This window comes from Euprymna scolopes, chromosome 14, assembly GCF_053919585.1.
Source record: "Euprymna scolopes isolate OS-2025 chromosome 14, ASM5391958v1, whole genome shotgun sequence".
In the NCBI taxonomy this organism is placed as follows: domain Eukaryota; kingdom Metazoa; phylum Mollusca; class Cephalopoda; order Sepiida; family Sepiolidae; genus Euprymna; species Euprymna scolopes.
In genome coordinates this window covers 17,407,519-17,429,969 of record NC_136495.1, presented here as the reverse complement: position 1 = coordinate 17,429,969, position 22,451 = coordinate 17,407,519, and the positions used below count along the sequence as shown (strand labels likewise).

The window sequence follows — 22,451 nt, the reverse complement described above, 5'->3', positions numbered from 1 at the left end:
AATTGCTAGCATAATAAAATTTCATTGTAAATTTTTTATCTCTTTGTTATCTTAACTTATTCTATAAAGCTGGTTGAGTGAATACGTGAGTATATTTATCATACAAGTGAATATTAAATGTAAAAAATAATATACACAAAAAGTATTTATAAAATGCTTTCTAAATAGGGGTGGGGAGCTGTTATATGGATCTGCAGAATAGATTTCCACATAGGGGTCAGGGAGTCGAAGTGAAAGATATTAAAGGAGTCTTAGGAGTCGGAGTCGGACCGTTACCATCCAACTCCGCAGCCCTGATTTATAGTACATTAGAGATCAAACTAAATCTTTTTTAAATAGTAATAAAAAAAAAAAACTGATTTGAACCATATAAAAACGAATGGAAACATAATTTGATAGGACAAAACTTTTCTTCACTAAAGTTTAATTCATTTTTATGAAAGACATCTTCAAATTCTATATACTGATGACTAGCCCTTTTTCTTTGAGATGAGATTGTTTTCATATGCATAGATACACTATACATGCATTAAGTTGAAACTAGTGAAATATTTATTGTTGCAACGTCATTCTAGGAGTAAATAACTAGATTTTTTTTTATATATACACTTTGCACAAGACTCTAGAAGTTTCTAAGAATTAAGATTCTTAACAAAAAATGGGTTGAACATGTCTTATTTTTTAGAAGTATATTAAAATCTTTATACTAAAAAACATTGAGAGGATAATTAAAAAATTAGAATTATTGATACTAAACTCTCCTAATGACGAAATTAAGGTTTTTTGTCCTCTTAAATCTTCATTCACGCTGGTTGAATTGAGCTGGCTTCTTGCCTAACCTGCACAGCACTCCCCAGCAAGGACACATAAAATCTTTAATCTGCTGCTATCAGATCAGGCTGTTGGGAAATATTGGCTTCCTGACCTAAAATGCACCAAACGTTATTGATTTTTTTTCTTTTGCAAAACTCCAAACTAAGCACAATGAATAAAACTTTGAAGATATAAAGAACTTGAAGCATAAAATTTTTTGCCAAAAGGATTGATACATTGTAAAACAACCAAACCAAACACCGTGAATAAATATTTGAAGATATAAACAACTTTAAGCAAAAATTTGAAATAACCCAAAAAGGGTTGATATGCTGTAAACAAATCAAATGAAAACGTTAAACCAATCACAATTCTACCATTGAATACTACTTGTGGGATTGCCAGCTCAGCCAACTCCTCTCTAATTGTTGTTCCTATTTACAATGCCTCTCCATGGGGTAGAGTTAGACACCAGGGTCGTTTTTTAATGTGGAGAAAAGGAACAAAAATAAAAATTGTCTCAGTCGTGAAGGATTTCTCCTCCGCTGACAGAGAACAAGAAATTGAAGTGTAGATCTGAAGAACAGATACTACACTTTGATCTTGACCCGAAGGCCAATCATTTTTACTGTAAAGTCTCTCATTGTTGTTGCCACATTTCTTTGGCTTAATATCATTGTCTTGTATTAGTTCAGGTCATCTTGTGGTAATTTATTCTCTTCCTCTTATGGGTTGTGATTATATCACAATAAAATTTGTCCCTTTTAAAAGATTTCCTTTTTTGGAATGAGTATTTTCCGAAATAAATTGGTGTGAAATAAAATATTTTTATGTCAATAACACAGAAGGAGCAAAAAAACAAGATGGGTTATTTCAATGTCAGATAAATTCATTGCTATATGGGTCTGACTTTGAAAATCTGTTAAGATAACTTGATCAGTGAGATGGCTTATTCTTCACATGAGAAATGATTGTGACAAACGAGTCATAATTGTTGAACCGTCCTTCATTTCCATTACTCAATTGAATTCTCCGTGCGTCATAATCAATGAGTGCAGACGATTAATTGTTTAACTGTTTTGAGTCATTTGGAAAAGGAAGGAAGCTCTCACTAAAACTTGGATCATTTACTTTTGATATTTGAATCATTAACCTTGTTTGATCTCGTTTAAGGGAAGTTATTTTTATATTTTGCCTTTAAGTGCAGATAATGTAGGCTCAATAATTTATCTTTTATAAGAATTAGAGCTATCATATATCAATAAGTGAACATTTAATACTAGATTTTCTAGCCCATTATAAACTGGCAAAAGCTATGGCTTGTTGACTTAGAATGAATGCTTTATGCCAAACTTCTAGAATAAATGTGCTATTGTGATGATTAATTCCTTATGGTGCATCAAACAGATACCATAATACTTAGTTCGCTGCACTTTATCATAACAAAGGTCTATACAAAATTTAAGCATATGTAGTTTTTGAGAAAAAATGGAACAGACAAAAATATAATATCTGTTAAAAACATATTCCATAGAATGTAGAACATTTAAACTGAATTTCCAAAAATAAAGTATACATGTCTTTTTGCTTTACATGTCTTTTTGCTTTACATGTCTTTTTGCTTTACATAAATTTCTGGAATATATTGCTTCATTTAAGTTTAGAATTACATTTTTTTTTTTTTTTTTGTGTGTGTGTGTGTGTGAGTGTATCGATTAATCGGTAATCGGCCAATTTGTTGATTAATCAACCAATTAATTTTCTTTTTCTTATTAAATTTAAACCATTTCATAATTTCCAAGTGACTCATCAGATAGCTTTGACACATTAAAATAGTAACTGCTAATTTAACTTAACATTTAATTGTCTGCCCACTATTATGGCTTTTTTCGTTTATTAAATAAAAATACAAAGTACAATTTGCAATTCTGAAATGAATATAATTAAACAATTAAATACAAAAAACAGAAATTACAAACCAACTACAAAGTACAAATTGTAATTCTTTTAGTGAATAACTATAAACTGAAGTTCTGCACCGGGTGTTTGGCGGTGTATGTGGTTTTGCACCTGCTGCTGCTCTACTCCCTCTTCTGTTCTTACTGCCTGCCTCCTCCGCTCCCATTGTCTCAGTATTTAAGTTGCATACTTTTAAGTTGTAATGCAGAAACATTAGAGTTTCTTCATTCTCAGGACATGTCCTGTTTCTCATAAGTTTATACACATTACCACTTGTACTAAAGAGCTTCTCACTCTCCACAGATGAAGGTGTGGCACTTAAATATTTTGATGCCAGTTTACTCAGCAGTGGTAAGGTCTCCTGTGTCTTCTTCAAACACTGAAATGGATCATCACCTCTTGCAAGTAATGGTCAAGTTCTTTTGTACACTTAACCATAAGGGATTTACTCTGTTTGAGTTTAGATTGTGATTCTTGTACTTCTGTTGTAGTTAGAGTTTCCAGATTTAACTCAGCTTCTACCTGCTTTAAGTTTTGATTTGTTACTGTAGGCTTATTCGAAGCTAATTCATCAAACCAGCTTGAAAGAGATACAGTTTTACTTTCACTTTGATTTTCTTGATCCTCAACAGAGCTTGAAAAAAATCTATCCTACTGATTCTACTTTATCATCAGTAGAAAGATGTAGAATCCAATTGTTAATAGTGTTTTCCATGAAGTACCTCAAAACACCCGGGCATCGCCGGGTATCCCCCGCTAGTCTATATATATATAAGCGAAAATTTATGTTCGCTTTTTGTGTATGTCCAAGAAAGGCTTTTTTCAGAGAAGCGGTCGGTCGCCTAACAATTTTTAAAACTTTTTATATCACATGTAAATCGTAATATCTCAGAAGGTTAGGCCTTTTCCTATAATGTTTCCCCCTACCCGCCAACGTCTTGGGGAGGGGGGAAGCATTCCCGCACTAAATGAAATGCTACCCCGCAGTCAAAAGTTGACCTCATTAAGTCATTAAAACGTGCACCTCCCAATAAATTCAAACGTGTTTCTGTCAGTATGTCGCAGTGGCGCAATGGTTAACGTCGCACGTTTTTGTTTTTCACACTTTAATTTCCAACTTTGCCTCAAGGGTTCGGGTTCGATCCTCATACTTACCTACCAAAACTTTTTTTATCCCCCCCCCCCCCGGGAGTTTGGATTTACCCAAAACCACACACACCGCCAAACACCCGGGCAACGTTGGGTACCCCTCGCTAGTTGCTAATAAAAAGCGATTTAAGTGAGACTGTATTTCAGTTAGATGATGTAATGGCTGTCTTCAGAGCCCGAGTTACAATGTATGGATAGTTATTCTAAATCACATTTCAACAACAACCATATTTTAAACTGAATCCCGCAAGACTAAAAAACTATTGAAGATTTTATACTCGTTCAAAACATTGTGCAATTCTTCACTTATTCTTGCACCTGTTTGTGCACCAGAGAATGGAACAACATTAAGTACAGCTCTGCATTGTTCAAAGTCATTTTAAATCCAATAACCTGTCAAACTTAGAAAAGGAGCATTATCTGTTGTAGCTCTCCAAATGTTTGTAATCCATGAAGTGCTGCTAATTTCAGCAAGAAACAGTTTACTTTTTGTTTAAAATTATTTTGCAGTAAAGAACTTTTTTGATGAAATGCTGTAATTGGAACAGAGTTTTGCAATAAGTCTATTAAATGCAATATCAGATGTTACAGAATGTGGTTGAATATCAACAACAATTATTTTTCTTATTAGATAATAGATCTCTTGTGACCTGTGGTCATTAATATCTCAAACTTTCTTTTTGGCTAATATTAATTCTATAGTAGTTTGGTGTTTCGCTGGAGGTTCGTCGTTGTTGCCACTTGTTCCTGCAATGTCTGTCCCTGAATATTCATTGTGCTTCCTTTTATCTGCAACTTTTGTTGTTTTTGAATGAACCTTTTTAAGATGGTTTAACATATTAATCATTGTTACAAAGTTTTTTTTTTCTGATTTTCCATGCTTTTATGTGATGGTTTGACATAAAAAATTGCATGCAGCTGTATTCTTATTCTTAGGATTGACACAAAAATACTTTCAGCAGAAACTATCTGTCATAATGGTTGAAGGTTGTCAATATTTAATCAATTTTTTACGTATTTAAATTACCTATGTCTGATATATAATTAGGTTATTTATCTCAATAAAATATACATTAATTAAACCAGAAAATAAAAATATATATGTAAAGATAGCAAGAGTCAAAAAAGTGAGGAACAATAGTATGACTGATGAAGAATACTTTATTTTTGGTTCACACATCGTTGCAATTTACTGTACAATTACTCAGCATGAAAGATGAAGTAATTTTCTTTGACAGTGATTTAAAGTAAAAAATAATTGAAGAGAATGCTTACATCTGTTTTCCTCAAAGTCAGTGCAGTTGTAAAATGTTAATAGTGCGTCATGCCTGTTATTTGATAATATGCTGTAGATGATACCTGTCTCTTTGATAATTTTCATTGGCAAGTTTTCGTTGACAATATAATTTTATTGATATTGTCATAATTTATGACAACAAAATTTGCTAATAAATAAGCATTAGAAAACCTATTAATCGGCAAATTTGCTAATCGGTACATCCCTAATATATATATATATATATATATATATATATATATATATATAACAAAGACATAATTTTAAACCTAAATAATGTCTCAAACATACATACAGCAAACTTTTTTTCCGAAACTGTATTTAAATATTTTAAAATCTATTTGGGATGCTTTGAATATATTAAATATTCACCTATTTGTGTGTGTGTATATTTGTACTGATCCTGGTGTTGCATGAGATCTATTTTGTTAAAATTTGCTTTGTAAATATTTCGATGTAAAAAGCAAGCAAGGAATGCTAATAGTGAAGGGAAATAATTGTTACTCTTTTAGTAAGAGTTATTCCCCTTGGTTGAATTTTCTTTGTAGATTATTTAAGAATATCTATAACACTGTTGGGAGGATTATTTCTGTTTAGAAATAAATTGTAGTGAAGTATGCTGCTCTGTACAACAAATGATATTGTGAAACAATGAAAAGTAAAAATTGATCAGTAATAATCACTTTGATTTGTCAGCCTAACTGCTATTTATGCCCAACTTTTATAATGTGATCAGCATAAATTTATGTATTTGATTCATTTTCACAATCACACTGTAAGGAAATTGTTGGGTGTTCATTATAAGAATAATCTTTAATCTGGTAATGAGTCTGCTATAATAATGGTCAAAATGTTCCGCTATGATGTTGCAAACCGTTTCTATTCAAGTACATCTTTTCACATGGATCAATCTGGAAATGAGTCTTTTATTGGTGATGAAAGTGTTTCAGGGATTTCAGGTTTTAGAGTGTGGAAGATATAATCGAAGGCTTTAGATTGAAAAGGAAAAGATGAGAAAAGGTAGATTTTTTTTTATTTTGTTTTTTATTTGGGTGTCGCCACTAAGGCCCAAATGCCATTTAAGGATAAAGGTTAATGAATGAAAGGTTATAGTGTAGCAATCATTAATGGTGTAAATTGGGTATAGTTTGATTATTTATGGGGATGATCAGCAAGAATTTGATTACATTGGATTTGTTTTATCTATTATGTAAAGAGCATCCGTGTGTCTGTGTTTGTATGTCCAGCTAAAAGTAAAAAAAAACAACAAAAAAAACAAAAAAAAAACTACATAACTAACGTCTTAAATAGTATTTTCTTGATTGGTGTTGCTCTGGAAAATGAATATCTAAAAGTTTAAAAATAATTATTCATTCTTTGAGGGTCAACTGGGTCAGGTTTCATCAGGGGAGATCGGGTTTTCAGCCATTTCCAATGTTATCTATTATGTAAAGGATAGATAAACGACTTATATTATTTTCAAAGCATTAAAACAAGAGGAATGGGCTGGATGAAAGAGGTGCAGAGACGGGAAAATAAGAAAGACAAGATTGAAGAAGAAAAAAAGTTACTCATTTTTTAACTTCAATTTAGTTTTTTTTTTTTTATGGCCCAGACAATGCTAAGTAACCCTGCTAGTAATAAATAAACTCTAATATGATTATTTTTTTTATGTGTTATCATGCTGATCTTTGGAATATGACAAGATCTCTCTCTCTCTCTCACCTCCATAGCACAGATGGTTAAATAATACAACTGTCTTTGAAGCTAGTATGCCTGACAAATGAGGGTAAAACTGATGACAGTGTTCCGCAACTTCAGATTTTAGCATATGGCCGATATAATCGAAGGCTTCAAATTGAAAGAGAAAAGAAGGTAAAGAAAACAGAAGACTTGACAATCAAAGAGATTTTCACAAACTAACAATTTACTAACGAGACATGAAAAAGACAATGATGAGGTAGCAAAAACGAAAACTATGAGAAGTAAACTTTTCTACAGTGAGGGGTCGCTTTTTTCACCGATATTTTCGAAAGTCATCCTCTCTTTTCGATTGACTAGCCTTTGTCACTCTTGGTTTGGTGATGGATACAACGACAAAGACGTCATATTTTTTTCACGTTCTTTTCCTCCTTCGCTATATGGGTTCGAGCCTGCCTGCCTACTACTTAAAAAAAAATTTTTTTTTGCTCAACACACACCTCCAAACACTCAGGCAACACCGGGCACCCATGTTAGTTTATTTAGAAAAAAAAAAAAGGTTTGATGACATCGAAAATTAGCATCCTTTGTCTCTTAAAGTATTAGAAATAAAAAAACAATTTTGATTTATTATTATGGTCATGTTCTGTCAACTAGGGGAGAAGTCTTAAGTAATTCGCAATTATATTTTGAGTATCGCCCACATTATTATTTCTCTTTCCCCCCACTTTTGTTTCTTTTTTTTCTAACTGCGCCCTTGCAGGGAGACAAATAGTTTTTTTTTTTTTTTAATAAAGTCTTGTAATTAAATTTTAAATATTTAAAAAAAATGTTATTTCGTTTGTTTATATACTTTTCTTAAAAGTTTGTAACTGTTTTTATAGATTTCTAAAATTTATAAAATAAAACATCCGTGTTCCTTCAGTATTTGCTTCATTTGATCCAGTTGTATTTTTTATTGGAATTCTCAGAATCAGATCATATCTTCTGACTCTGCAATCCTGGTAGTTTAAACACTCGTTTAAATACTGTCATCATTTGAGGGGGAAAAAATTGCAAGGGTATATAAGTGTGATAACTTATAGTGACAGTAAGTTGCATGTACCAATTGCATGTTCCAGTTTAAATTTGGTCACTATAAAAATTAATCGTCTCGTTTCCAAATTAGTTTTGGCTGCACTTTTTAAAGTACCATGTGTGTTTGTACATGCTGTATTTTGATGAAGAGGCAATAATTATCAATGTTTCACATGACACCTTTTTTTTTTTTTTTTTTTATTATACTTAAAAAAAAAAAAAAAATGTTCTCAAAAGAAAAGATAAAATTAATTGGATGATAAAAAGTTTCTTTGTTTCGCTTGGTATGCAATTATATTCCTTTTACTTTCTGACATTCTGAGTTGAATTTCCTATTTTAATATTTTCTACTTAACTTCAATCCCCGTTTACTTCCGGTCTATTTTGAACTTTTTCTCTTTCCTGCATTGTTGTCTCCTCATCCATGACTCTCATTCAAACTTATAAGGCATACTGTAGCTTGTAAAACTTTGAAATATATCTATATATACTAGCCTACCCATGTCCTGGTGTTGCCCGGTAATTCAAAGTTATGAAATTTCAATGCATAAGCCCAAGATAGAATTAATGATGAATAATACTATATTATAGTGGTTTTAATAGTATTAATACGATACTTGTGTGAATGAATTCCCATGTGTACAACAAAAGCACAGAATAATAAAAATCTGTGTCCGTTTTCCATGTAAACACCTTTAAAATAAATAACTTATATTTTCAGTATAAGCATGAATAATACTAATAACAATAAATAAAAGTATCAGTAATAATGCTACTACTACTAATAAAAATAATAGTAGGCAATATAGGATCTGTTTATGTACGATACAGAATCCTGTTTTAACGGTCTATGTAATAAAGAATAGGTAAAGAGAAAAAGGTGTAGATTTCTGATGTTCTGGGCTTCAATAGGTGTGAATGCCAGAAACTGTAAGGAGAAAATCAAGCTGTATGTAAAAATGCTACGTGAATAATTTAGTATCTGACTTTTTGTTTTTCTGATGAATGCACTAAATTATATAAAATATCATTTTATATAGGAAAAAAGTAAATGAGAAGTAGGAAAAATTATGATATATAAAAAGTTTTTGTTTTGGTAATTTCTTTTTTTTTAACCATGTTTGAAAATACGAACGACAAATGACTGGTTCTAATATTAAGGTGTTTGTCGAACTGCTGATTGCAGGCTATTCTGTCAAACTAAGAATGAAAGTGTAGCGTTTAATTTGTTTTTAGTCAAACATGTGGTAAATGACTGCATCAAAGAAGGTGAATAATTTTTCGGTGGCATGTGGCTATGAAAAAAAATACCCAGTGATTTTTGGGTTCCGTGGATAGACTAAATTTAATGAGGATGAAATATTTGCTACTACCTATATGGGATTATGTACTTGAGAGAGTGAGTTGAAAAGGATAAATTGTAATATTTAGTAAACGGCGATGAAATGTGTGTGTATTGCTGGAAATAGTTTGAAAGATTTGCATAGGAATTTCCTCATTTTTCTGTAGTGTTGAAAGGGATACGGGGAAAAAGTGATAGATTGCATTTCAAATTGAAATACTTAGATTTTTATGAAGAAAATTGAACGGTGCTTATCTAAAAAAAAAAAAAAAAAAAAAAAAAAAAAAAAAAAAACACACACACACACCACTAACAACACAACCACCACCAACAACACCACCAGATATGATTCTTTGACCTTTGCCACAAAATGTGAATTTTCAGTTATTTTATTTTTCTGTTTACATATTTACAATCTAACAAGTGTAAAAACAATACTTCTGAAGGTTTGAGTAACATATATATATATATATATATATATATATATATTTTAAAGGTTAAAAACTTCAAAGACTATATATATATATATATATATTAGTAAAACAGAAATAAATGAATAACGTGAATAAGACTTTTTGGTGACATGAAAAACGAGTAAAATTGAAGAGCAAGTAATAAGGGGAAAAGACGAAAAAAAATTTTCTTTATTTTCTTTTAACAGGATAACAGAGATTTCGGACCACTGCTATTCTATTGTCTTCCTTGGAAAATTTTGTTCATATAATTTTTCATAAAAATACGATATATTTGAAGTTCTAAGAGGGTATGCCCATATATAGCCCCCCCTCCCCCTTACAGATCCACTTAAAGATTCAGAATCACTTCTAATGTCTTGGCGGTAAATTTTACAAACCTCACACACATACATAGTTATACATTTCTTAACTAGTGACATTGTTTTCATTACTTAACTTTGCTACAGCTTTAATAATTGAAGTAATTTCGAAGAAACAGTTGTTTAGAAACAATCAACACTTCAATCAATTTTGTTTTATGTGCGCATAACATAAAAAAATGACATTCATTTTTTCATGGCTTCCTGATTTGTAGTTTCAGTAATTTGGTTCACTTGAAGAAAACGGTTGATCCACAAGGAGCCTTGGTGTAGTGATAAAGTACTTTGTAAATTCAATTTAAGTTACTCTTTTAAAGGTTGTAGCTTCAATCCTCATTGTAGATGACACTCAAAATATAATTGCGAATTACTTAGGACTTCTATCCTGTCATAGCTAACAGAACAAGACCATGTTAACCCCACCCTCTCCTGTTGAAAAAGGGTTCGATTTGAACTTCCATGATTCTCAGCGTTTGACAAAGATACGCAGAGTTTGACAGAAAGACTCCTGAAGTTTGACAAGATAAACCTAAACAAGGCCACACGTTATAATGACAGAATTGTTGTGAAAATCGCACTCAAGATGAGAACATTAATCTAAACAATCCAAACAATGAATTGTCATTTCTTTACAAAGAATAATACTTCAGTCAGCTGCTGCTGATTGATGTTGGTGCTTACTTAAATATATATTAAATTACTTGGTGTGACAAGCAAAAAAATTATATGTAGTAAATTATGAAGAGATTTATGGCATTTAAACCTACATAGTGGTTTCCGCACCTGGTGATTCAGCCTGTGTAGCTTAATTGCCAGAAATATATTTTCATAACTTCTACTTAGCTCTACTCATATGTTGAGCACTGAAATATTGAAAATCGGTCCAGAAAATATTTTCTTTATAAGATTTTATGTGGATACATATGTTATTATTTCAATCTTGACAGACTGACCAACAGACAGGTTCTTACAGTGATGTCTAAGTTTCCAGACTTTTTCGTATGGGCACTTTTCTTGATATTATACACACATGAAACTCTAGTTCCCTTAGAAATAATCTCCAGCCGCAATGCACTTGTTGTATTGTTCTAACAACTTCTGGAAGGTCCCATGGAAGTCATCTTGTGTCATCTCGTTACATCCTCTTTCATCTCCTCAATTGTCTAATGACTGTCTCTAAGATTTTCCTTGAGTTTAGGGAATAACAAAAAGTCACAGGGAGAAAGGTCTGTACTATAGGGAGGATGAGGAAGTGTCTTGATGCCCATCTTGGTCAAATAGTCTGTGACGAGGATGGAGTTGTGAACTGGTGCATTTGCGCAAATCTTTCGCATCTTCAGTTTCTTGTGGATAATTGTGTGTACAGTTTCCACACTGACTTCAAACTGTGCATTTATTGGTTTCTATAGACACACAACTGTCCTTATCTTTGAAAGTGGTTTTTTTTAAATTACATTTTTACCCCAAACAAGGCACATTGCCACTTTGGTGTAGGGGGTTACTATCAAGGGCAGCAACTACTGAGGCACTATGTTGGGATTTGGGCAGCAAGATGTCGGTTCACATTACACTTGGACTTCTGCATGTCAGTACAGTTAGAGAAGCAGGGACCTGGAATGGAATTCCAGAGTCTAGCGGTTCTGGGGAAGAAACTACTGGAGTAGAAAGAGATCTTTTACATCTAGGGATCTCTACTGAGTGGGGGTGGGATTTATCTGCCTGTCGGGTTTGTCGAGGGTGTCTACATTGTGGGGCACAAGTGTCTGCAGTTCGTCAGAGCATTCACCATTAAAATACTTGTAGAACAGGCAGAGGGATGCAACGTTTTGTCGATGGGACAGAGGCTGAAGCTTAGATGCCAGTTCAGGGCCTATGAGATTGGCGACTCTCTTTTGAACCTTGTCTAGGAGCGAGAGACTAGCAGCAGATGCACCAGCCCAAATGTGACAACAATACTCCATACATGGGCGAATGGTGGTCTTATAGAGGTACAGGATACTTTCAGGTGTCAGTAGTTTTCTAGCACAGTAGAGAGAGCCTACCTTCTTTGCAGCGGCCCTGGCAATGTTTTCAATATAATTGTTCCAACTCATGTTTCCTGTGAACGTTAGGTCGAGGAGTTTAAAAGATGTACTCTCAGACAGGGAGTCACTGGCCATTGCTATTGGTGGCAAAGAAGGTTTCTTGTAATTATTGAAGGAAACCAGTTTAGTTTTGGCAGCATTGAATGTGACCATCCATTTATGTCCCCATTCCACTACAGATTGGAGGTTATCCTCTAGTGTTTTTGCCATTTCTTTAGTTATGTGTTCATTTGTTTTGCTGTCATGCCTGTTATAGAGTGTGGTGTCATCAGCATATATACCCATCTCAGAAGCAGTTTTGTCAAGGAGGTCATTAATAAATATTAGGAACAGTAGAGGTCCAGGGATAGACCCCTGCGGCACTCCCGCATTTATATCATATTGTTTAGATGTACGACCGTGGAGGACAACCTGGATTTTTCTCTTATCTAAGAAGGATTTAATTATGTTAAGTATTCTACCAATGATACCGTATGATTTAATTTTCCTGAGGAGACCCTCATGCCATACCCTGTCAAAAGCCTTAGATATATCTAGAGCTACCGCTCTGCCCAGTGAATGGTATATACGTTCAGAGATTAGTTAGGATGTCTGCTGTGGAACGGGCTTGTCTAAATCCATATTATTTGTCAGTCAGAAGTTTAGCATCTGTAAGGTGATGGACTAGAGCATGGTTAGTTATGGTCTCAAATATTTTCGCAAAAAGTGGGAGGAGGCTAATGGGGCGATAATTTGATGGGTCAGTTCTTTCGCCAGAATTCTTGAATACTGGTACCACAGAAGCAGTTTTCCAACAGCCCGGAAAGCATGATTCATTAAGGCATTTGTTATAGAGTTTGGAGAGAACTGGAGCTACTTCGGCTGAGCACTTTTTTAATAGCACAGCTGGGATGAGATCAGGTCCACATGCTTTTGAAGTGTCAAGGTTTTTTATGATAGTGTGTACCTGAGCAGGAGTGATTTTTAGATCGTCTAGCATGGCGTCTGTCCGCAAAGGAAAGTCAGGTAGGGGGTGGTTGGAAGGGTCCAGCGTGGAGTTTGAGGCAAACCGACTGGCAAGCATATTAGCCTTGTCGGTTGCTGAGCAAACAACCTCGTGATTGTTGGTTAGTGGGGGAAATCAACTTCCTTATTCCTCCTACGCTTCATCATCCCTCACTGACTCCCTGCCTTCCTTGAGTCTTTTATGCCACTCAAAAACTGATGCTCAATTCATGCAAAATGGTCCAGAAGCAGTCTGAAGCATTCCATACGTTTCTGTGACATTTATTCCAAGTTTAAAACAGAATTTTATTGCATATCATTCTTCTGAAGTGCCCTCCCATCCAGATTGCATTTTTGAAATTCACCAGCTGTGGCAATCAGGGTTTAGTAGGGTGTATTCCAATTTTTGCTATAGCTGTTTAAATCTAAAATCATAAAAATTAGTCAGTCATCTCAAAATGTATAGCAATAACATACTGAATTTTCAAGAGTCTACGGCAATTGTAAATCCCTGTACAAAAAAGTCTGGAAACTTATTGAAGGCAACTCGTAAGTTTATTTCCATTAAATATATACTTTTAACAATGAAAATGCTATTTAAAACTGAAGCATGGCTGACAGACAAAGCTATTCCTTAAGATGCGAGGATACATGAAAACAATGTTGAATGATTGATAATGTTCAATGGTTTGACTTTTTTAATTTTAAAATTGGTTTTTAACAAGTCTTCTAGAATCTTTTTTGTTTCTAATTTCAAACTTTTGGTTTCTACTCTTTTATAAGTAATAAAAATGGATTTCAGCCAACTGGAGAATAAAGTGCTTATTTTCAATAATTGTTTATGACTAGCAGGGCTACCCAGCATTCTCCATAGCCATAAAACAAAACTAGATGTTAAATAGTGTTAAGTTTCTCACCCCCATTCCACCCCACCCTCTATAAGAGAAATGCCTTTTCTTTTTTTTCTTTTTTAAACTTGAGACCTTCAGAACGCTACTGAAAACCTCAAATACAATTAGATGTCTCCAGAGCACTACTAAAACTAAGTTTCAAACCTTCACCCATTTCTTTCTAGGTAAATGACAATGGTTTAGAAACGATAAATTACATCTGAAGTTAGCGTCTTTCAATTTGGAAAAATGATGGGTTTTTTTCCTAGGCTGTATTAATACATATGTATCTTTTTGTTCTAAATTTAAGATATTATTTCTAGAATTATACTAATTTAAAAAAAATATATCAACTTTGTAGGAGTTTGTTGTGTATTTTTAAACTTTTAGCTGCCTATACAAACACAGACATATGCCTTTGTTATAATAGATTACCATTTTGATAGGATACTTGTTGCTGAACTCAGGAAATAAAGATTTGCAATGAAGATTTTTTTTTTTTAACTTTGTTGAGTAGGATTTTCCGTATTATCTTGGAAACCAATTAGAAATATTCAGCATGAATTTTTTTTTTCTGAAATTGAGCTCTCGAGTTTATATCTAAAAACTTTTCAGAAATTATTTTCATTAACAATTCATTAAAATATTTTTTATGTAACTAATTTATATCCACTTTTTGAGTGGTGCTAAGTACCTGGGTATGTCAATTTCCATCTTTAATCAACTTCTACCACTTTGTAGCTTGTGAGAAGGAAAAATAATTGTTAAATCTTGTGGAAAAAAAAAATGCTACTTCGTGTTTGCATGAATATAATCAATACATTTTTATTAGCCAAAAACTTTTTTTAAGCAAAAGTAATTTGCTTTGAACTAATGCTATATTTTACTTTTTTGTGGATTATAAAAAAAACTTGCTGTTTTTTTTTTTGTTTTTTGTTTTTTTAATATTCATGTACTGTTTTTCTTTTTTTATGTTAATAGCTTTAAATTTATAAAGCAATTATCCAGAAAAAAAATCATTTAAACTTATGTGAGATTTGAACTCTTATATTGACATTGTAAAAGTGAACTGTACTCTGCTTACTCATTTTTCATAAAAAATCATATTTCCGTCTGTAAATTTTTAGTGGTAGATAGATTGTTAAGCATGTGTAAATTACAGTATGCGTACATCCATTTAGTTTGTAATTTATAGTGAGATATATTTTTGTTGGGTTATTTATTCATTAAAACAGAATTTAAAAAAAAGTGTACTGTTCATTTCTTCACAATAAAAATTTAATGACAAAAAAAGAAAGAAAATGAAATCTTTGAATAGAATGAGAAAATTGTTTATTTTTGCATGCTTTTAAGTGAAAATTTTTAAAAAACTGTTTCTAATGTGGATCGGCCTTCCTGTCTTCTTCCTTCTCTCTTCCTCTTTAATCTTTTTATCCTCTTCCTCCACCTCTCCCTTCCTCTTTCTAATAATACATAACAAAAAAGCAACACTTATACCAATGTAGATTATATGTGACCCATGGAAATACCACAGATTGTTTCTAGTTCGGTGAGTCACACCAAGTTCCCTACTCCCTCTCTTCTCATAGTCTTTTGCGATGCCTCCTCTGCTTTTCTATCTCCGTACTGCTCCGTTCCATTGCAATATGATCAGCAGTAATTGAATATATATATATATATATATATATATATATATATGCTGGAGAGCCATGATGTAATATACTGTTTTGTTTTTAAATCCTCGAAACAGTGTTTCATGGTAAACAACTGATGATCTCTTAAAAAATAAATTATTACTGGTACTATAGTGAATTCGAGTGAGCAAGTTGATGCAGTGATTGCAAGTGATTGAATTACTTACTGACTAAATAGTTTTCCAACGAATGATAAAAAATAATTTCTTTTGTATAGTTTTAAAGGTTAAAAACTTCCAAGACTAATATATATATATATATATATATATATATATATATATATATATATATATATATATATATATATATATAAATAAATAATGTACATGTACTAGCAGGCCGCCCGGCATTGCCCAGTCATAAAATACACTTAAATATGACATTTTGATTAATGCAGATTTTGTATTTATTATATTGGCCCAATATATAGTAATGGTTTAAAAAGTTAAAAAAAAAAAAAAAAGTACTTGTGCACCACCATTGAGAATCAAAATCAAAACGTTTAGCTCACAATTTACTTTTTCCTTTGCTGTTAATGCCTGAGCTATGAAGACATGTTTGCTGCAAAGCTAAAAATTAAAACATGAACCAATAGTTATCACATTACGCATGCATATTTGTAATGACGTCATTCGACCATCACCTGGCAAATTCACACTTTTGCACCGACCCCCCCCCCCCAGATAAAACCCAATTATAAAGTTTTGCATGGGTTCAAATACCCTATATATTAAGTTTCATGTCTGTAGACCAAAAACCGACAAGAGTTTGGTAGACAAAATTTTTTAAGCAAATATATATATGCATATATAAATAAATAAATAAATATAGAAAAAGGTTTTACCTTTTTATTACACAGTATAAATCATGTAGAATATTTGTATGAATATAATTACATATAATGATTAACTAAAGATGATCATTCCATAAGAAAACGAAAAAAAAAAAAACTAATAGGGAATTAAGATGAATGTTTAAAAGAATATACAAATTAGCTAGATCTTTTGTAGATGAATGCAATTACATGACCCATATATAACAAAGTTGTATTTTCTTTTTAAATGAATAGATAAAAGGGTTTTTAATAGGAGTACACACACACACACCTAATATAACGTTAGCCATTAATGTAAATTAATTTAAGTGTAACTATGTAACTAAATCTTAAACGTACTTAAAATAAAATTGCAATAGAAAATATTCACTAAATGTACACTGAGAAAAACAACCCTTATATATTTATATAAAGTCTCTGAATAATTTAAAGTCGTTGAAGTTATTGATTTCATAATTTAATGTTAATTCCTTGGTAAAATAAATGTGAGCTATAAATTAAAAAAATAAAAATGTTAAAAAAAAAAAAAAAAAACTAGATGTTTCATGTTTTCAAAGAAAATTGTTTTGAAATTATTATGAGCTTGTGTTTTTTAGTTGTACTTCTGTACACTTTCACCTTATACCAAATCCTATCCCTAATATTCCTCAACCAGATATATGCTCCACCTGCTTCCCTCTCTTCATATAAAGGCATCTACTCTCTGCTACCGATGACAGTGTGATACAAAAGGAACAAATGTAGTAGCACATTTGTTAGAATTTCTTGTACAAATTCCTTGTATAAAATATCGTACTTGATAACCTCTTTGCTATTCATCAGTATAAAGTGAGGATCAAGGATAAGTGGAATAATCTTTTGGAAAAAAGTGATGCCCTCCCTTACATCTGTGTGTAGTAAATAATGAAGAGTCTTCAGGTCGTCATCGGCTGTGAAGGGTATTTCAAATGAACGTTTTTATTTGCCTTGAATGTTTGTGTGCATTTGTTGAACAGGCCATGATTGTTTGTTCATTGTGGTGATCCAAACTAGTTTGTTGATACTGGTTGCAGTGTCAATTGGATGGTTGGAGTCAGTGCTAAAGAGAAAAGTCCTCCCTTCAAATAAATCTCAATTCCCATTTAAAACAATTTTGATTCTTTTCAGTTTTCTTTTGAATAAAAGACTTGCAAATGAGAAATCTTAAGTTGAGCAAATCAAAACACAAGTCAAGAAACACAGTCCATCTTGCTAAATGAGGTACATAAACCCAACTGTTAAACTCCAAAAAACCAAGCTGATCATCAGATGCCCAGAGAGCTAATTCTAACTGACCTCCCTTGCCCATCTATGTGAATCTCAGCAAAAAGGCTATTTGAGAGTATGACTAACCAGCATTCATTCCAAACGACTAATCTTCTACTAGTCTATGAAAATCAAAAACTTGATGCCTACTATGTGAAGAACATTATTTTCTCAAGTAGACAAATTGAATTGTGGGTGGCCAAACCCAAAATCAGATATTTCCCATATCTTAGGTCACTTCTCTTTTCTTGGTTAAAAATTTCTCACTCGCAGCAAGTCATTCGCATGCAGCCCACTAAACATACAACTGACAAGTGCATGTTTAAAACACCATTTCGATCAGATGTGAGATATTTGAACTTGTGCATTCCATCACATTTGTAAGTCTAGAAAAAAAAATTCTCCTGATCGATGAAATAACATACTACATCTAAATTCTGAATGCCAGATAAGTATTTTGACCTTGTCTTTTTTTTTTTTTTCTGATTATTCAACTTATTTTTATAAAGTAGAGGATGGAGGTCTATGAAAATAATTTCTCAATGGTTTATTAATATTTTAGTTTTACATATTGGCATTTGATGGCATTTACCTCGTAAATGCTTATTTGTAACTTCGGTTCTGGATTGAAATGTTAAACCATCTTTTCATTGTTTTCAATACATTTAGACAAATATTGCGAACATTCTTCCAAATTTTTATTTATTTTTTTTTATCTTTTCTTCTGTTATTCAGGCTCCAAGAATGAAAATCCGTGCCAAATATGATTTTGTAGGAAATGTAAGTATCGCCCCCCCCCCCCTGTATCGATAAAAAAATGTTTCAGCTGTATAATTTATGATAACTTTTTTGATATATCTAAAATAAAATCTATGCCTTTGGTCCTTTTTTTTTTTTTTTTTTTTTGTATAGACCCTTTTGTTATTTAATGTTGAGTCCGTTCTGTTAAAAGTTTTTGTTTCAAGTTCTTTATATCTTCAAATATTTATTCATGATTGTTTTGTTTTATGACACATCAACCCTTTCTGGGCTATCCAATGCAGAATCTGGCCATTTTGCTAAAAGTCCCTTAGTGCTTCAACCATTTACGTGTGATACTCGATTTTCTTGGTTTGTAGAGGAAAGGATTGGGTTTGCAGAACATAATTAAGTTTTGCAAAGCGAAAGTAAAAAAACCCAAAAAAACAATAACATCAATGTTTGGTGCATTTTAGGTCAGAAAGCCAGTGTCTTCACACAGCCTGATCTGGTAGCATCCACTTTTCATCTGTGTATTTAGTGATGAAAATACCATTTCAAACTTAAGCATGATGATCTGATTTTATAGCATAATCATGGATATACCAGTTTTTGTTACAACATTGAAGTTGAGCAACATTGAGCCTGGTTTGTACCAAATGGGTAACCATGTGAAAGGACAGCATCTCCCTACCAACATTGTCATCTCCACTGACTAGGATATGCATGAAACTGGGGATTGCTTTTGCATTTAAGTTTCCCTTTAAACTTTCTTCTCCAGAGGAAGGCAATTCAACCTATTCAGGGTATATGCCACACCAGGCCAAGTACCAAGACAGATGATTTAGGCTTTTTTGGTTAGAATCAAAATGTATCAGTTTGATTTCAGGAGGCTATTCTCTCAGGCATTATCTCCTTTTTAAATGGGAAGAGAGTATTGCCTGTTTCATGCTCCCTCATTTGTAGCAAAATGTTGTATTCCTAGTTTAGAGTGGTCAAATGACTATAGCTAAGTGATTAATGATATAGACTGACAATGTGGGTGTTCCAAAATTTTAATCCAGTTCGTTTCACAGAAGATGCTGGCAACCTTCCTCTTGCAAGTGCCCAATGTCATTCTAGAAAGAATGGGAGGTGGAGACTAATGCCAAAAATAAAAACCTAATTCATATGAAATGACTGAATAGATAGTTTAAAGTGTACCATTCTGAGGAGTTGGGCATTAAATATTAAAAATTAACCTTGTGTGTTTTAACTAGCAATGCTTATGAAAAAAAAATTGCTTAAAATATCTCAATGGCATACATAGAAACATACATTGATCTAAGAAAGAAACTTTAAAAATATTTTTTAATCTAAAAGTTATGCCTATTTTTGTGCCAGAGATAATGAGATATTTTTCATATTTCATCACATATTTTATACTACTTTTTCAATAAAACTTTGTCAAAACACAAAATAAAACAATGGAATTTGTCGTAAGTTTATTTTTGTGCAAGGAATCGGAAGGTCATTGAAAATCTCCAGAAATTGTTTTCTAAATAATCTACAGTAAATGCATACAAATATGATTATTTGAATCCAGTTTTTTCATTAACATTCTCACTTAACAATGTTTGCAACTTTCATGTGGTCCTGTTGTAAGCACACAATATCTTTCAACAAATAATTCAAACTAAAAAATATCTGGAAAACCAATGCCAACACTAGAATCATCTGCTTCATATAAAATGACTGAATGAATGAAATTTAGAGGAAGTTTTTTGAGAAGCTAGATATTAAATATTAAAAACTGATCTTTGTGTTGTAACTTTGCCCTCAATGTGAGGTAAATTCGTTAAGGGCAGGCAGGCAGGCAGGCAGGCAAAGCCTCTTGTAGAGATGCGTAGACACATCTAAAATAAGGTGACAAATTTTGTTTTTGTCCAACAAGATAATTGCAACTGAAAGATTTTTATCTGCACCGGTAAGAATGCCTTTGCTCACTTGTTTTTTGATAAGTACTGGAAATAGAAGCTTTTTATATGGGAACCACCTGTCACTACTATCAAGCTCTTGTAGGTGAGGGAGTTAATCCAATTGAATTCAATTTTAGGTACTTATTGCAGAATACAGACTGTGCTAAAATAATAACCCTATCATTTAGAAACCCATTCTTAATGGGGAAGGGGAGTAATTACTTTGTACTTTCACCTAACAATTTAATAAATGAAAAATACCATAAAAATTGAATTTGAAAATCCTATTTTTAAAATAGCACAGTCCATATTTGGCATAAGTACCTTTTATTATCTTGGATGTTATTCTCACAGTATTTCTGCTAATGTGACCTCCAACCTTCTTTATCCCTGGCGCAACAGATGCAAGTGCTAATAACCAGTTCTAAGTAAGTGACGGTCTTCTGAAGGTTCAATCCTTAGTATAGGCGATACTAAGAATACAATTACAAATTATTTAACATTTCTATCTGCTCATAGCTGACAGAACGAGAACAAGCTACCCGCATGGGTTAAATCAAATTATTGGAAAAAAACATAGCAAAGTGCAACAAGCCATGTAAATGGACAATTAGAAGATATACACATTTAAACAGCCAAATACATCATAATCACATCTGATAAGCTGACCCATGATGCTTAAACACAAACTGCTGCCTCTTCTCGAATGAGACATAAGCAATCCGGGTACATCCTCTGCCAGATTCCATTAAAAGAAAAATTGAAAAAAAAAAACCTTGAAAGGTACATCTAAATTCTTGATGTTAAACCCCAGAAACACATCTGCATACATTCTCCATTGCTAAAGTGAGAGGCAAAGAGTTATGTTCAAAATTCCATAGAGATTTCCGAGTTAGATAAAATGCACCCAAAGAAAGTTGGGGAAGGGGATTACATCCGGCAAAAGGTGTAAATAGCTTCCAAAATGAGAACAGTAACCTGAAGATTATTGTAGATTTAAATTTATGAAGATTTTAATCTGGAGAATTTTTGCCGTCAAAATGTTGGTTAATCAGTCTGTCACACTTAAAGTTTGAAATAGCATTTTATTTGCAGATTGAATGAACACCTCTTAGAAATATTCCTTTGTTTACACACTGAACCTCTATCTATCCTATATTCTGAGTTAGCTTGTCCCCATGTACTGTGGTGGTGGGGGTACCTCTCTAATCAAAAGCTACAATCTACTTCAGCATTAATTTAGATCAATTAGTGGAGTGTTTATCAGGAAGTAGAAATTTTGTTTCGTTTGATTTCATAGTTTTTTATATTTACTCCTACTCAGTATTTTTTTTCTTACAATAGTCAGACCCGCAGGAATTCTTAATTTTCATTCTCATACGTACACTGGAGAGACTTATAAAACCTACTTTTGTAGCACCATTATGTCAGTATTGCTATTGTTTCATACTTACTCTACATTTTTAAACTTGTACAAGAGATGTTCTTTCTACCTACACTTCTGACGCATTTTGATTGGCTAGTCCAAATTTCTTTTGCATTCTTGCTTATAGTAATAAAATATTAACAGATTTCTATTCATCAAACACTGTTTTTTTTTTTTTACTCATTCTGAATTGATTCTGTCTTCCTAATGTGAACACCATTGATTTTAATTTAAATTTCATTTAATATAATGTATTATCAATGGTATTGAGCAGTTATCACTCCTTAAAACACAATAACTTTGCTTTCTTGAAAATTAAATAACATTAATCATTGTATCATTCTGTTCCGAAATAATTTTTCATGCTCACAATTGCTGTCTGTAT

The 22,451-nt window shown here is 32.4% G+C and overlaps 1 protein-coding gene across 1 annotated transcript in view; it reads left to right on the top strand.

Annotated features, from left to right (window-relative positions):
- Positions 1–22,451, top strand: part of LOC145292879 (adapter molecule Crk-like) — a 193,993-nt gene that overhangs the window by 150,338 nt on the left and 21,204 nt on the right. The window contains exon 4 of the mRNA XM_080138998.1: positions 18,680–18,724. Within this exon, the coding sequence (XP_079995124.1) occupies positions 18,680–18,724 (45 nt within the window). The remainder of the gene's footprint in view (positions 1–18,679; positions 18,725–22,451) is intronic.